This window comes from Rhipicephalus sanguineus, chromosome 11 (genome assembly GCF_013339695.2).
Source record: "Rhipicephalus sanguineus isolate Rsan-2018 chromosome 11, BIME_Rsan_1.4, whole genome shotgun sequence".
NCBI lineage: Eukaryota > Metazoa > Arthropoda > Arachnida > Ixodida > Ixodidae > Rhipicephalus > Rhipicephalus sanguineus.
In genome coordinates, this window is record NC_051186.1 from 73575190 (window position 1) to 73591575 (window position 16386).

The following is a 16386-nucleotide window of genomic DNA, read 5'->3' on the forward strand; positions in this document are numbered from 1 at the left end:
GGAGACATATTGGCCAAAAAATAAGCTCGTTTTGATTATAGGTTCCTCACCGATGTCGCGTACCTTGCGTGAATGTTTTTGAAGAACTTAGCAAATGTAGCAAGAAATAATCGACTTGGCGCCTAAAACTCATTCACATCAATGACTCATAGACAGGATAATCGCTCCGCGCTTTGTACGTTTCGTACCTGTGGTCGTGTTTTGGGCACCAAATCTATTCTTTTGCTTGTTATAACTATTATTGCTGATAATAATAAGTAGAACAATTGAGACATATTCAAGAATGGCGCTTCCACTTCAATTAGGTACACATCCCATTTACGCTGCCATCTATGTGCTTGACAAACAAGGCTGTCCATCGCTTTCAGAAGCATTTGACTTAGCCTTGGTCGCTTAGCACAAGGAGTTATCCACTTGCATTTTAGGAAGTAGATTCTGATCCCATCGCTTTAGTCGACGTGGTTATGTATGCGGCAATCTGCTTTGAGCGCAATCCAGGGTATTAACTCTGGTTCTGACACGGCCAACATTCAGTTCTAAAACCCGTTATTCGTTGCTTAAACCGACAAAGGACTTTAGTAAAAATGGTCATTTTCTGTCGAAACGTTTGTTGGTCACGCAGAAATTACATATGCTCTTTTCTGTTCTTCGATCTTATTTGGCATTTTTGAAGGCATTGGGGCAAAAGAATTTGCATGACACAGTTACAAATCGTACGATCAAATTAGCATAAACGCTTCAACAGCAGTTATTACTGTGATTGGTTTGTTATATAGGATGCAGACAACTGTCTTGATAGAAAGGTATCTACAACTGGATACTTAGGCACATCGCCATAATGCAGCAGTGCATGAGAGCTTGAAATATTCTTCGTGTTCCTGCCCCAGTTCGCCTGTTAGTCACTGAGGGTGCTGGTCCACACTAATGTCATTAGCGCAGAAGAAAACTGTTCTTATGCAAATACACGAAAATAAGGCTGTGCACCGTTTATGCGTTCCTTTTTATTGTATTTCTGAGCAGCCAACAATATCAATATTTCATGTATTTTCAATTCTAATTGCGTAAGTAATTAATTATTTAAGGGCGAGTGAAAATTTTGTTCGGTTATGGTCGGTGTTTTTTTTTAGGCTGCGCAGTAATATAGGGCACGTACCTACTCTATCGGAAGAGAACCAGCATGATGATTGCTATAGACTATGTTACGTAAGGCATATGCGCACCGCCATCATGGGCTGTAAAACGATTGTTTTCTTAATTTTGTATATCTGATGCGAACTGATAATGTCAGGAAACGCCGAATGCACCAACCCAACAGTTTTCATGTGTATAAGTGCGCCGTAACACTCTACGCATGGTTGTTCAAGGTAAAACACGGCAAGGTTAACAGCCCAGCATGGCGGCACCGAAACCCGTCCGTAAAATAGTCTATAGCGCAAACTGAGCACTAGCACATAGAGTTACAGGAAAACGAGTGTTAACTTCCAACTAGGTTTATTGTGCAGAACAAGAAAATATATAGACGCCAACAAAACACGTGACAGAAGAAAAGCAATGCAGAGAAGTTGAACAAAGCAATGAAGTCAAAGAACAGAAAATTTTGTCACCAGTTTTTTTGTCGTCTATGCATTTTCGTGTCCTGCGCAATAAACCAAGTTGGAACAAAGCGCTCGTCTTCGTGTGTGTCTTTCTCCTCGTCCTCAGTTCACGCTATATCAATCATTATGACATACAAACTAGTCCAAGCCGCCACTCTGCGAAACAGTATAGCCACGAATAAAGCAATATCAAGCCTACAACAGTGAAGGCTAGCTCACCTATAATATTTCTTTTTGTAGATAGACATGCTGTATCTACAACTTTCATGGGACTACACGACTCTACCTAACCTAAAGTTAATTACATTTGTCCGAGTAACACCAATGAAAGAGGAACGGCGGAAGGGGCGGATTGCGCGACGTCTAATGAATGGCAACGATCGTCGCGTGCGCGAATGAAGGGCGTGGATATTGTATCACCACGACTTTCCTTGTTTACATCATGACCGCGCGGATGAAAGCGATAGCGGCTAGTGTGCAACGCGTTGCCAACGCCGTTGGCTGGGCAGTCCATGGGACTGCCTCGCTCCGAGGTCGCACCGCTCTCTTGGGAAAGTGCGTGAGCACAGAAAACGTGAGGGTGTCCACGGAGTCGTACTAGCTTATAGAGCGGAGTCGTCCCTTTTAGCTCTCATTATACGTGCAGGTGAAAAAGATGGTATAGCTCGGCGGTGAACTTTACTGCTCTACACGTAAGAGACCCTGTATGGTCGCCACATGACTGTGCATTGCAAAGACTGCAAGTACGATCCTCTATTCTAAAGGAGAAGGTTTTTGAAGGAAGCGAAAACGAAGAAAGAAAGAGAGGCTTTGGAAGACTTTTTTATCAGGAAGGCTGCGGATTGATGCAATGACACACGATTTTGGTTGGTTGGTAACAACTTTATTGGTGGTCCTGCAGAGCTTTCGCCGACCGGGCTTTAGGTCTCCCACGTGGGGCCGTCAAGGCCTTGCCTCACCGCCGCCTCGCGGGCCTGCTGGACAGCCCAAAGCTGGTCGCCGAGGCTGGGGCTGCGCAAGGCAGCGGCCCACCGCGGCGGAAGGGTCCCGGAGTTAGCACCTAGCTGGTTTTTGTAACAGTCCCAGAGAATGTGAGTTAATGTGGCGACCTCAGTGTGGCAGACCTTGCATATATTTGTCGGTTATGTATTCGGGCAGAGTCTGTTACACTCACTTCACGTATATCATAGACAGTTTTCGTTACTCAGTCAACACTGTTATGCATGATCGTAGACGTGCTGCCGCGCGTGTGCACGCGACTTTCACCTTGTATAAAAGCGGCCAGAATACTTTCTTTAAATTTAGTTCTAAGTCAGCGCCCTTTCCGGTCCCTGTTTTCCTTCATACATTTGTTGCGCTGTACGTACAGTGGTTACTACGGGCAACCTGTATCGTCGAATAACGTTTAAGTTTTACCGGACATACAAGATTACTGCTGAGACGTCTGCAGTGTCGAAAGCAGATTTCAGTATGGTGTCTTAGGCCAGTTTGAGGACGGCAGGATGAAGTACGCATTTACACAAAATGATTTGCGTGTTTCTCATCTAGGGCTGCATCAAAATTCTTGCCAGGGTTTAAAATACCGCCTTCACGAGTCACGTAATTTCTAGTCATCGCATCAGTTCAATGCATTGAAAAAAAACCCTAACTCTAAGACTATTCGAAGCAACACTCAAATACTCCCTCTCACTCCCGTTGACATAAGCCTCCCTTAGAGTCTCAAATGGAGGTGCTCTAAGTTACACAATTTCTGTTTCAATTTTTGCGGCCACACAGTTACTCCATACGAGGACTGCCAATGATACCATTGAAAGAACAAAGGTGTTGGAAGGGGCCATAAACCACGAGACAGTGGTTTCTTTTGTCGCCTTTGCTACTCTTTCTATAGGCGTTATATCCTCCTGGCCCCTTCTTTCTTCATAAAACACGTGAAAAATGTCAGTACTAAGCGCTGAGCCTTTCAGGATTGCGCGCTTTTCGGCTACACGCTGTTAACTCCGCTTGCGTGGTCGAAAACACACAAAAGGAAGTGAAATCAGTTGATCGCGCACGATTGCCGTGAAAGACAAAGCAGAACTGGCGTGCGACTGCGTGGGATAGAAGGGTAGGAAACAAGTGACAACTGAAATCCCTCGTATATAAACCAATTCATAATTTATTTCCTGCTGGGACGCAACCCCGCGGTTGTCGGTCCTGACGCCGTGAAGCTGTCCAACGACGTAAGATCCAAGATTTCCATACCCCGGATGCCGCGCAATATGCATCCAATCTACAACGAAGCACGAAGACGAGCCAGGGGTAAATCTTTGCTCGCCAGTGCCCACTTGGACAAGGATCGAGCCTGCTTTGTAGATGCTGCTTCGTACACTCAAGAAGAAGCCTTCTCCTCAGTGGTCGTCGACTGTGATTGCAAAGTGATCAGCTGCGCTACCATCCGCACTTCTAGCTCCAGCGTTGCAGAGCAGGTTGCCATTGCTCTTGCGTTGACGGACGGTGTGCATGACACAATTTATTCAGACTCCAAGGCCGCTATCAAGGCCTTTCAGATGGACATGGTGGCTCCCCAGGTCCTACAGATCATTCACAAAGTCAAAGACCTCAAAAATCACTCATTGGCCTGGTTTCCTGCGCACCTTGGAACCATTGAGGGTGTCTCGCTCAATCCCAACGAGGAGGCGCACTCGGCTGCACGAGGTTTGACTGACCGTGTACCGGGTAACGCTTCATCTCCTGGGCGACCCGAGCCTCTCTGCTCGTACAACGAGATATGCAAGCACCACTATCTCACAAGAAGAGTGTTGCCTCTACCACACTCCTCGCTATGCAGGGCCCAAGCTGTTACTCTCAGACTGCTACAAACAAGCACTTACCCGAGCCCTGCGGCACTGCACTCAATGTTCCCTGAACGCTTCCCAAGCCCGGACTGCCCCCTGTGTGGTGGTTATGCGGACTTCGAGCATGTCCTGTGGGGCTGCGCCTCTGCCGGTCCCCCTTTCACCCAAGCGGAAATGAAGAGGCTCATTAAGGCCCAGGACCAGACCTCTCAAATCCTGGCCGTCCAGAGGGCCCGCGCGAGGGCCGTCAGGTTTAACCTGATGGTCCCAGAGTGGGCCTAGCCAGGTGACGTTGAGTTTACTCGCGTCTATTGTGGACCGAATAAAGTTGTTTCACTCACTCACTTCAGACGTCACATGAAGAGACTGCTGGCGTCACGAATTGTGCCCTAAAGACGTGAAACGTCAGAAGAGAACAACGCGCGCGTTCTTTGTATATTGAGATGTTGTTTAGGGGCCCTTTAATGATACATTATGGTGTTTCGAGTGCCGAAACGACGATAATATTATGAGATACGGCGTAATGGAGGGCTCCGGAATAATTTTGGCCAGTTGGGGTTATTTAAGGTGTACCAAAGTTTAAGTACGCGAGTTTCGTGGCATTGCACACACAGAACAATGCAGCAGCCGTTACATGCAATCGAACCATGCCCTCGTGCTTAGCAGTCCAACAACTGAGACGCTAAGCTAGCAAGGCATGTTCGAAAAAGGTATTTGTTTGGATAGATACAGCCTGGTGTATAATAAAATAAAGTTGCCTCTTATGTATATCTTGCATTGCTTTATTGGCAAGAACATCGAGTGACACTCTTGGCTATTTTCCAGACCAACTTGTCAAGCGCGCATGCGAGTTGTCGGAAATCCCTGATAAAATTTAAAGTATATCAAATGGATGGAATGGGTTAAGCTGAGGGCTGTGTATGATAGAGTGCCCATTGAGGTATGCCATAAATTAAACCTGCACTCATATAATTAGTAGAATTTAGCATAAACAGCAGTTACTTCTCAGAAACCCTCTGATCGGACTAGTTGGGGCTCCTGACGGATCATATCTCAACCACGCGCGTCTTTGTACGTGGCTTCGGCAATGCACGAAGCGCAATGTTCACCTAAAGATTATACCAGGGCGCACGGACGTCGAAATCACGCATAAGAGGGATGAATTGGGTTAGACTGAGGGTAGTACATCACAGAGTGGACAACAAGTTATGTCATAATAAATACGCTAAAAGATCACGACCATCTGGTCTGCTGATGTCACGCCACCCTCGCCGCAAGCTCTATCCCCTTCCTCCCACCCAGCTGTGCACAGCGTTCGCCTCATGAACATCACAGGGCAGGTCTCGCCTAGGCTGCACTTGCTCCGGCGCTCTCCAGGTGCGCGCGCTTCGCGCTCCCTCCTCCACTCGCTGATATCGGAGCGCGCGCCTCCTTACGCAACGTTTGCTCTTCTGGTGTGTCATGGTACAGTGGACTAGAAGAGGCGTAGAGAGCTCACTGGTGTTGAGTGCATGACGCCGCCGATGTGTCCTTGGGCAATACACCAGGGCACAAAACTCTGACCGGCGGGTGCCACTACCACACACATATGCCAAAATAGTGTCGCATCCAGATTTTGGGGGCATGTAGATTTTTGCTCGTGATAAGCTAAAATTAGGTGTAATTTTATCTCTGTTGTTACATATTCTGATGTGTCTAATATATCCTGTATCTAGGTATCGTGCATCTAGGTGATGTTTTCTTTTTTCATGACCACAACAGCCGAGGCATAGGTGCAAGCCGGGAACATGCACAGTGAAAACTTTCAAGGTGGATATGAAGCGAGTGCCCGTCCATGACGCAAAAGATCTGCAAGCGAAGAAGCTGTAATCATAAAAAAGAAGCATAAGACGGAGGCAACGGTCATTGTAATTGGAGGCCTATTAAAACGACCTCCGGCGTCATGACGGTTCTTTTTGTGTGTGTGTGTGTGTGTCTGGGTCGAGGAGTGCATCATAATGCAACTACGCGATATACAACGAGGAAGAGTTACCAAAAATAAGACGTTGTATAATTAAGTTACCAAGGTAGAGAAAAGAAAATAAATGAGCAAAGAAAGAAAAGAAAACATGAGGAAAATATATATAAATGTCTCGAGCACACGTGCAAGGTGACCTCACGGTGGGCGGGATATGAATGTACGTGATGTATTTCTTCACCTCAGCAAGAATGTTTGTCACTTTCTTGGCTTAAATCAACGTTCTTCTTGAATTACTGATCTGTCTGGAATCCTCTTGCGCGAAACATATAATGGATGATTGTATATATAAGAAGTTCGGCTGGACCGGACCTACAGTCCACCCCAAGTCTAAGGAACGTGAAGGACTAAATAGAGTTCTCGGGTGAGCAAACGTTTGCGTTATTTGGCGCGTGTTACAGACATGTCAAACATGTCAAATAGCAATCTCTGTATTTTCTCAAGATTTTATTTGTTCATCCAAGGTTACATTTACGACTAAATTATATGTATGAAGTAAAAAACAGTGCAATGCAGGTTAATTGATTAGTGTACTAATTGTGACGTAAATTGAGACAACAGTTAAAGACAACAATTAACGTCCTCTATGCTTTCCTTGAACTTACTGTCTGCAGCAAAACGGCAAGTTGGGCCAGTTGTTGGGGATTCCTGTATTCACTCAGTTACAGCGCAACACACACGAGGTTGTCCGTTTTCCTTCTATTGTCCTCGTGTGTGTTGCGCTGTAACCGAGTGCATAGGCGTGTGCAGGGTTCCCCATCAGGGGGGGGGGCGAAGGTTCATGGGAGCGCCCCCCTCTACTAAGTCAATGTACGAGGCATATTTTGCGCCCCCCCCCTCTTAGGTGACTAGGGGGCTCAATATTATGGAGAATATTTTGCGCCCCCCCTCTTAGTTGACTAGGGGCGGCGGCCGTCCCCCTGCCCCCCCCCCCCCCCCCCCTGTGCGCACGCCTATGGCCGAGTGAACTAATTGTCTGTTCGGTACAGTTGCTTGTGTATAACATATAAAGGAGCACATCGGAAAGAATGCCCTTTTTTCGTACAATGCGGGTATACAACACAAGCTTCATATTTTTGCCTCTATTACGAGAAGAAGCACTGCATAACGATATAAAATTTTTCTGTGTAACTATCAGTGATAGAATATTGTGTCCACTACACAATGAAGACCTTTCATAATGATCTACAATTTAGCGCATTTTGAGCAAGCTCATTCGATTCTATTCCTACAAATTTATTAATTTCATCGGGCCACTAATCGCCCGCCGTCCTCAGTGGCGTTGCACGGGCTTTTCGTTCTATAAGGAGAAATTTATACTACGCTGAGTTTAAACTGGAAAGAATGGAACAAATTTGACAAAGTATATAGTGCAACAGAACTCAAGGTCATTGGGAGCTGCGTAAAAAAATGGGGCTGCGGGAATTTGCTTTCAGCTTATGGATGTGCTTACATGGAGCGCATATATTGCCATGATGGCACTAAATATGGGATGCCATGATAGCGCCAAATATGAGACGGCACATATGTGATGTTTTGAAGCTGCGTGTGGTGGCACATGTGTCATGAACACGAAAATGTTCAAGTGCTTAGGGCAGTTAAGTGTTTTGTGCAATACTTATTTTCCAGGCAGTCAAGGACAGTAAATAGCTGCTTTCTGAATCTTTCATAGTGTACAGAAAGAAACGAACTTAATGCGGCCCTGTGTCTGTATTAGCATAGCTACTGAGCGTATCGATTGGGCCCTTTGTTGAAGCATAGCTTTGTGCTTGCACGTGAAAATGGGTCACAGACGTTGTGGTTATCTACATTTCTTTCAGCTGATGTTTTAAGAGAAGATGTGGTCATCGGCAATTCTGCTGCATGTTTGCATTGGCGTGGCCGTTGCTGCGTCAGATCCCAGTATCTTAACAGGTAAGATTAGCCCAAGTATATAGGAGAAGCCGACAGAGCCTCGAGTGTATTGACCCATGACATTATCTGCAAAGACGAGCACAAGGCACCTCAGAGCCTAATAACGGCATGGAAACTGGCGTACGGGAAACATACTTTTATTTGCGACCATTGTCTGATAAAATTATTTCCACTGAAAATGTAAACGTCGTTCCATTTATTGTCCAGTAGGCCTCATTATTCTCGCTTTCAGTGTTAATTGTCGCACACCTTCTGTTGCCGCTAACCGTAATGATCTCATATATAATCACGAAAGAGTATGTATGCTTGCTTTAAGGACGACACTGTACAGATCGTTATTTTCTCCAGTGAAATATCCACCAGAAAAAGCTAGGAATATTGCCACGACAAAATTGTTTACATTTACTGTAATGTTTTAAACTAAGTGCGTTCGTTATCCAGATATGTAATGACGCTTTCAAGCGTTATAAATGTGGTCGAAAACTGTGCCCATTGTACCTAGGAGGTGCTGAAGGCTGCGACTTTTCCGGCATTGACCTTTACCAAAAAATTGCTGACATCGTCAAAGAGCTGCCACCAGAATACTCACAACCGGACCGAAAACCGGAGGAGGTCATACCGGGAATTTTCCTAGGGACCATTGTTTACAAAGGCTTGGAAAACTTCAGACCTTATGGGCCTGTATTTAGCTACTGCCGCAACGGCTCCAGGCTCGTCCAAATAGACCTCGCCACGGACGATCGCCTCATGGAAGCCTTCATGCCTTGGAAGACTTGCGGTGGACAACAAGGGTTCATTGGAACTTACGCAAATGCCAGGGTTACAGTTACTTTTCAGGTAACCTGTCAACTATGCCTTCTGCTTAGTTTATAATGCAAGCAAATATGCAGTGCGAGTAGTCCTTGTGAGCAGTGACCGAACGCCTTCAAGTAATGCAGAAGACCCCGCTGCGAAGGCTTTAGACCACAAGATGAGCTTACACTCCTTCCCTTGTAGCGCTGACACATTATGCCCTGTCTACTTCATGGATAAGTTCCCCATTTGGTTACGAACACTGAACACCTATAGCATTACGATCAAAATCCCAGGAAGCTGTACATATTATTCCACATGTGCTTTATTCAATGCGCAATGGAAGATCCAAGACAATTGATGAGGATGTACCGAAAATACAATATTATACAGCAAAGTTCCAAATTTTTAGGTACGGTATAACGTACGTCCCGTCGCAACGGACAAACTGTTATTTTGAAATGCCTCGCACTTCTAGCTAGCTATCGCAAAAACCAGTGGAGTAGAAATTGCGTGAATTTTTTAAAATTCAACGCATGACAGCCTCCGTACGCCCTTGCTTTAGGATACGGTAAACATATTAGCGAACATAAACGCCTGCGAAATACTTTGGTATCGTATAGCTCTGTAACACGCTTATCAATTTCAAAATGTCTTTTCCTAGAGCTTAATACAGCCACTTTCATAATTACTTATTCGCTCGCATGTAATGTTTACCTCATTTTACTTTCCAGAGAAACATAAATTGTGTTTAACCACACAGTAACCTGAGCCAAGCACGGCAACATTCATTGATAAGAAACATTTCAGTCCTATAGTGTTCACGTAATGGAACAGATTACAACAAGCTCGACACAGGCGTCCTTTGCTTCAAACAATGGAACATTGGCAAAGAAAGTAAGCATGTTATCACGCGTTAAACTGCGGGATATTTTTGCACTGCTTGCAAATGCCGCCGGTTTAATTTTTTCAAGCTTCATTACTTGAGATTGCTTCAAATACTATTGATTTATTTGTTTGAAATATTGATTTAAAAATTACTTCAGAGTACTGCCAAAGCAAATGAATGACGCGGTTGCATTTACATTTCACTGAAACTTATGTAGAGTGTGTTGTTGTTTAGCACAAAGTTAAGAGTATTCTTGGTTCAATTTCAGGTGGTAGACACGAATGCTGACGACGCTTCTGAGAAAAATAAAGTAAAACTAGATCACCACAGTGGGCCGACTCCAGTCTCCGTGCATGACGTTTCGGTTTACCTGAGAGGAGCTGGCGACATGATGGGAGGTGCTGTAGCAATCGCAAGCAAATTGTTTCCTCAACTGCCCAAGGATTTCTGGCTTGAAATGGTGACTTGGAGACTACGGACCGTAATTAAGGAGATCATCTGGAAGCTCTCCTTGAACACCTGAGCGAGTGTTTGCTGTTATCTGGGCGTTCATTGTTGAAAGGCAAAGCATTCACACTCTCTCACGAGAAATGGCGCCTTTGCAATATAAATCCCCTTACAAGTAGTAGCGTGCACACTTCGATTGCCATTAAACAGCTGTGAGACTGAAAACAGAAGAATTATGTTGTGTTCACTTCTCATAGCGAAGAAATTAGGATGTGTCACTAGGCTTGGGCAGGGCATGGGCATTTAAAGTGTCTGAAAGGTAAAAGTGTTGTTTTTCTTCCATGTTGAATGAGTAAAAATTACCTCATCACTGGCATCAACACTGTACGTGACAACGATAACGTGTAAAACAAACCTTCATGCACTGGTCATTGCTTTTCTTTTTACATTTGTTCAGGTGATGTCCAGGTAGCAACACAACCGATAACGAGGAAAAAAGCGTCGTGGGCGGCTCGGGAATTGGAAGCATCCTAGGGCACTCGCCGCTTTCCTTGTTTACATCCTTACGCTTTTGCAAGGGTGTGAACGATTTCCGGTGATGTGCAACATGCCGCGTAATGATTTTGCTGAGTAATGTAAAAAGTGCGGAGATTGCATGCACCAGAGGCGCAAGGCTGGAACCATCAGCAGAGCTAGTGTTCGTCCTAGCTAAGTTTTGATAGTAATGCCAAGCTTTTACAAGAGATGCTAAGTTTTCGCCGCAGTACTAAAGATGGCTAGACTTGACTTGACTTGGCTATACACGTCACAGGACTACCTGTTACGGATGTGATTTTAGTCACGTGACTAGCTATTACGCGATGTTAGTCCCGTGGCTAAATGTACGTGGTTTTTAGCCATTTGACTAGACAATGCGTGATGTTACGTGATTTTCAGTCGCACGAGTAATTGCATGATGTTACATGATCCAGTAAGGTGAGTAGTTAGGTCATGTAACATGATTTTTTGTCAAGTGATTAGTGGTAGCGTGATGTTACATAATTTAGTCACGTGACTAGTTGGTGCGTGTTGTTACGTGTTTTTAGTCACGTGTCTAGTTGCTACGTGATGTTACGTGATTTCCGTCAAGTGGCTAATTATTACGTGATGTTACGTGACTTTTAGCCACGCGACTTGTTACACGTGATGTTACGAGATTTCAGTCCGGTAACGAGTTTTACGTGATGCTACGTGAATTTTAATCACGCATCAGACTCGCCCATCATAGTTTTTGTATTCCACGGCGCATAAATAGGCGCTCGTGTTGTGGGAGCGAAGCATAAGTTGAAGAAGACGAAGTGAGCGGGTACCGCTTCATGATGATGATAATTCCTGTTCGCACTACCCGGCGCAACGAAAAGCTTAAAGAGCTCTCCTCTTAAAGGCACACATATGTCGTGACGTAGGAGTTTGGAACACTTCGATTAAAATTACGACCACAGTAGGAGCGGTAAGTTAGAGAATGTATAGCCTGGAGCAATAGAGTCGGAACACTGATATTAGGTTTAAAGGGGTACTGACACAAAACTTCGCGGCCGAGATAGCCTGCGGGATCGATTCCGGTGAGCATGCGTGTATATTCTGCACAATATCAACAGCGAATAAAGCGTGGAAGGTATTTTAAATCAATTTTTAAATTTGCATGAGCGATTGACACCCTCGCGCTATTGACACCCTCAAAGGTGACCCTAGGTGACCCTTATTTCCTTCACGTGACCACGCTGCAACAAGTTATGATGACGCCATAGCCGCCATCTTTTCTTCCCGCGTTCACTCCAGCAGCCTACTTCTCGGCGGCTGCTCGCGAACCGCGCGGAAGTGCGTCAAAGTTCTGTGTGCTGACGTATTGAGGGCGGCACCCGCTAGGTGGTGATAGTTGCACCCGGAGGCTTGCCGTTTTTGAAGCCGAAACTGACACTGGTCGGCTATGAGGAGCCTGTAATTAATTATCTGTCGCGCATTGCAGCAAACGATGTGCCGTGTTATGACTATAACAGGCCCCCAGCAACGCATTGCAGCAAAAAAAAAACGCGAGGCCAAAATTTTTGATTCAGTACCCCTTTAAAAGCTGATAGCCGCTAAGCACAGTTGGCAAGCACTAAAGTGTTCACGGCGATAAATGATCAAGCGTAAACGTATCTGTGGCAATTCAATTAGGTACATTGATATCACTAAATTACAAGTATGTTTGAATAAACAAGAACTCGTTGCTTCAGCTCCTATTGCTCACCATACTACGTGTACAGATGAAACTCCCTACTCAGCCATATTTTATATTCATGTGACCAGTTACAGCACTGTTACTAAAGCGGGAGTTTAGGAGCAATTTTTTCTCAGTCCTGGTGTTAACATGCAACATCAGTCTTACGGTGGGCATTTCTCTGTATTCCGAATATGGCATGTTATTATCCTACTCGCAAAGATCATACTTTGATTAACTATACAAAAAGAAGTTTATCAAGTGAGACCACACAAGTAATCGTAGTGTCGGCCTAGTTTTCAGCGTATACGTCGTAATCAATTCTCTAACTTCGTCAAATACCTAATGCATTTGGCTTATGAGTGCGCGACCCCTGCGAAGCTGTGGAAACACACCTTCAATGTTATCAGAGCATGTCTTGTGTTGGGTTCCGTCATCCCAATTAGCATACTCTGGTATGAAATGACGAGAAAGTCACAGTTTCACCGCAATGGCGAAGCAATGAATGCGATAGCAACAAATTAGACACACCAAGAACGGCAAGCAGCTCGATACGTGCAGCGCACCGCTCAAGCGCAATGGACTCACGAAAAGAGCACCCACAGGACGACCGCGAACTAACAACGGTCACAGCTCGACTATGGGCACTCGATTAAAAGGAGCGGCCGTGGCTCGACACTTGCAGGGCGCTGCTCAAACACAAGGAAGGACGCACGCCGTAACGAGAAGGCACCGGAACTTCGGAGTACCAGGGCTTTAAGTGTGCCTAAATTCCCGTAGGCGGGCCTCTAGCATTTTCGACTCCATGAAAAATGCCTCTGCGGTCGAAATTAAAACCGCGTCCTTCGGGCCAGCATCTGAGCACTGTACTTTACCATCGCGGCGGTATTCCTTTGTAACGGTGTGCATTTTTATAGACTGCTATGACACAAGGAGTTTCTAGGTGTTGTAACTGTTATTGTTGCGTTCTTACTTCTGCCAACCATTGTGAAAAAAGTTGGAGGATAATTTAACTTCACTTCAAGAGTAGAACGCGACAGCGCAATCGGGCCCCGTTTGCGTCGACCAAGCCGCGAGGAAAGGAGCGCCCGTGCGAGTAACATTGGCCGTTTAAAAGTATCCTAGAATGCCTACTGCGAGTGCAGCTTGAAGTGTCCACTGTATACGCCATAATTCTTTTGCGAAGGAGCGAAGTGCCCACGAAACGTTCGCAACGTAACACACGAACCTACGCAGCTGCCCACTTTGCTGCGGCTTTTGCTGCTGCCGATTATTAAATAAATTTATTTATTTGCATCTAAGTCAAATTTTCACTCGTGGAAAACGCAAAATTTTCGATCACTACCAAAGACGCTGACACCGACGCCGACGCCGGCACCGGAAATTCTGCAAAATGTCTCTAACGCCATCGCGTTAAGATGCGCCACATAATACACGTACCAGCATCATAACATCGGGCGCCTTATGCTTCGGCAACCGTTGCAAACAGGTATTTGAAAAGAGAACGAAATATGTACACGCCATAAACTACTGCCTGGACTAGTCAATATATTATGTACCGCATAGCCAGACGCACACAAATTCCGCTGCACACTTCCTTTCTTAATTGAACTGTTTCTCGGTATGTGGGTGAGGAAATCTTTATTGAGCAGGTTTCGCCAAGGAGCATTACTGTTATATAGTGGTTTCGGTTTCGCATACGAAACCTGCTTTCTCGCCCCAAGTGGGATGATTTCCTCTGTATATATAAACCATCGTCACTAATAAAATGGGTCTTTCACTCGGAATCCGGCTGCCTCCCTTCTGTCTGTTCCGGGGCCGCCGTCCCGGCGTGCACCCGCTACTTTGTTTCTTTCCGCGTTGGCGTCGCAGGCGGCCGCGCCGACACCACAATTACCAAATAATTTCATTATTTTCTCATACCTGTATTCGTTAGCACAGCGCTTGCTGCCTGCTTAATGTAAATGCACCTCTCTGCTCCCGGATTTCGACATATTGTGAAGGCTTTAACGATGAAACCAGAGGTGAATAGGACAACACAAGAACTAAAATTTGTTATTCACCAAAAACACAGTTGATTTGCGATAACTAAGGACAAAAACGTTTCCCTTTGCCTGATTTTTACTCAATGTTCCAATTTACTTGAACTGCCGGCTTCTTAGCAAATCCCCTGTTGTGGGTGTGAGCCAAATACAAGGCACAAGCAAGCAAACAAGCAAGCAAGCACGCAAGGTGGTCCAAAGATGAGGCTCTTGCAGTAGAAGAGAAAGAAGAGCGAAGCAATGATGTACCGCGCTGACGATGCCCAAGGCAGCGAAGACGGCTTGTTTCTTGCGCCCTGGTCTTCTCAGGGAAGTCTTGTAATCGAGCAGCATTACCCAACGCATGATCACGGACAGCGCGTAGCTCCGAGCCCGTGGTCCGAACGCAGCGATCTCAGGTATCCCTTCACTACTGTAGCACCCATATAAGGACCACCTGTATTTCATCGCAAATAGCTCTACATGCGTCCGCATACGTTAAATATGTTAGCGACATGTTGTCAAAGCTGCCCATCACGGGCTTGGGAACCGGCGTACTGCAATTTCCGCTTGGTCGGTCAATTATCGTTGTATTGTAAACTGCTCCTTAGTTATCAATACATTCACTCGGCGTTTATTCGCGTTGGCCGTCCGTAATAATTATTGTCACAGCACGTGGTGCAAGCCATACCATTTCTGGTTGTCCAAGCATTACCACTCAGCTCATGGCGCCAACGCGGACCACTGCATAGTATTCATATTCGTGTCATTGGAGAAACACAAGGTGACGAGTGCAAATTAAAAAAAAAAAGATTGTAGTGGCTTAGCTAGGCTATGCCAGGATATACGTAGCGTTAGCAAATGTTCAGCTGACTGTTCTTAGCTTTCCTGATAGTCTAGGATTAGCTTCATTATAATGCTTACTGCTGCTTCAGTGACACATATATGGTGTATGCATTATGTGACACCTGTATATTTATTTTTTGTTCAACGCCATTCCTCTATTGCCACAAAGACGGCTCAGTGCTCAGTGTAGTAACACGCTGACCATAACACGCTGCCATAGAGACGGCAGCGTCTCGTGCCCAGACCCAACGTCGGCGCCTGTAGGTCTGCCACAGCTATGACGTCACTCCTCTGGAATGCGCAGGTCGGCGAGACGCGCGCGTCGGCGGCGGCGGCTCCGGTGCGCCAGCTGTGCGCCGTGTGACGTGACTTCTCCTCGCGCATGCGCAGCGCGGCGCTCGGACTGCCACGCTTCAGTTCTCTGACCAGCCTATCATCGGTAGCGTTCGTTGCAACATCACTTTTGAGTAGAAAAGCACTCGAGTGTTAGTGGCGGTGTCATATGTAAAGCTTATTAAACTGTAGTAAGAGCGGATAGCCAGTGCAACGCGGCAGTGGCTGACAGTTCCAAGCGCTAGCCAAGAATAGGCAAACTAGCCGGCAGTTCGTTATCGAATAGAGTAATGTAGCGTACTGGGGGTGCTAAAACAAGTAAAATAAATAAATATATCACGGGAAATTTTCTCAGCTCGCACACACAACTCAGCTTATTCGCGCTCGTTTGTCTTCTTTCCTCACGTCGTGTGCGCGTTGAGATAATTTCCCCTAATGAATTTACACCAACTCGCCCAG

General features: G+C 45.7%; 1 protein-coding gene across 1 annotated transcript; it reads left to right on the plus strand.

The window, feature by feature from the left end:
- The first annotated feature begins 6796 nt into the window (after positions 1–6796).
- On the plus strand, positions 6797–10712 carry LOC119374012 (uncharacterized). The gene is made up of 4 exons (XM_037644071.2): positions 6797–6810; positions 8267–8360; positions 8863–9197; positions 10310–10712. Exons 2-4 carry the CDS (start codon positions 8285–8287, stop codon positions 10562–10564), a joined length of 666 nt encoding a protein of 221 aa, XP_037499999.1. The 5' UTR covers positions 6797–6810; positions 8267–8284; the 3' UTR covers positions 10565–10712.
- Positions 10713–16386: the final 5674 nt, after the last annotated feature.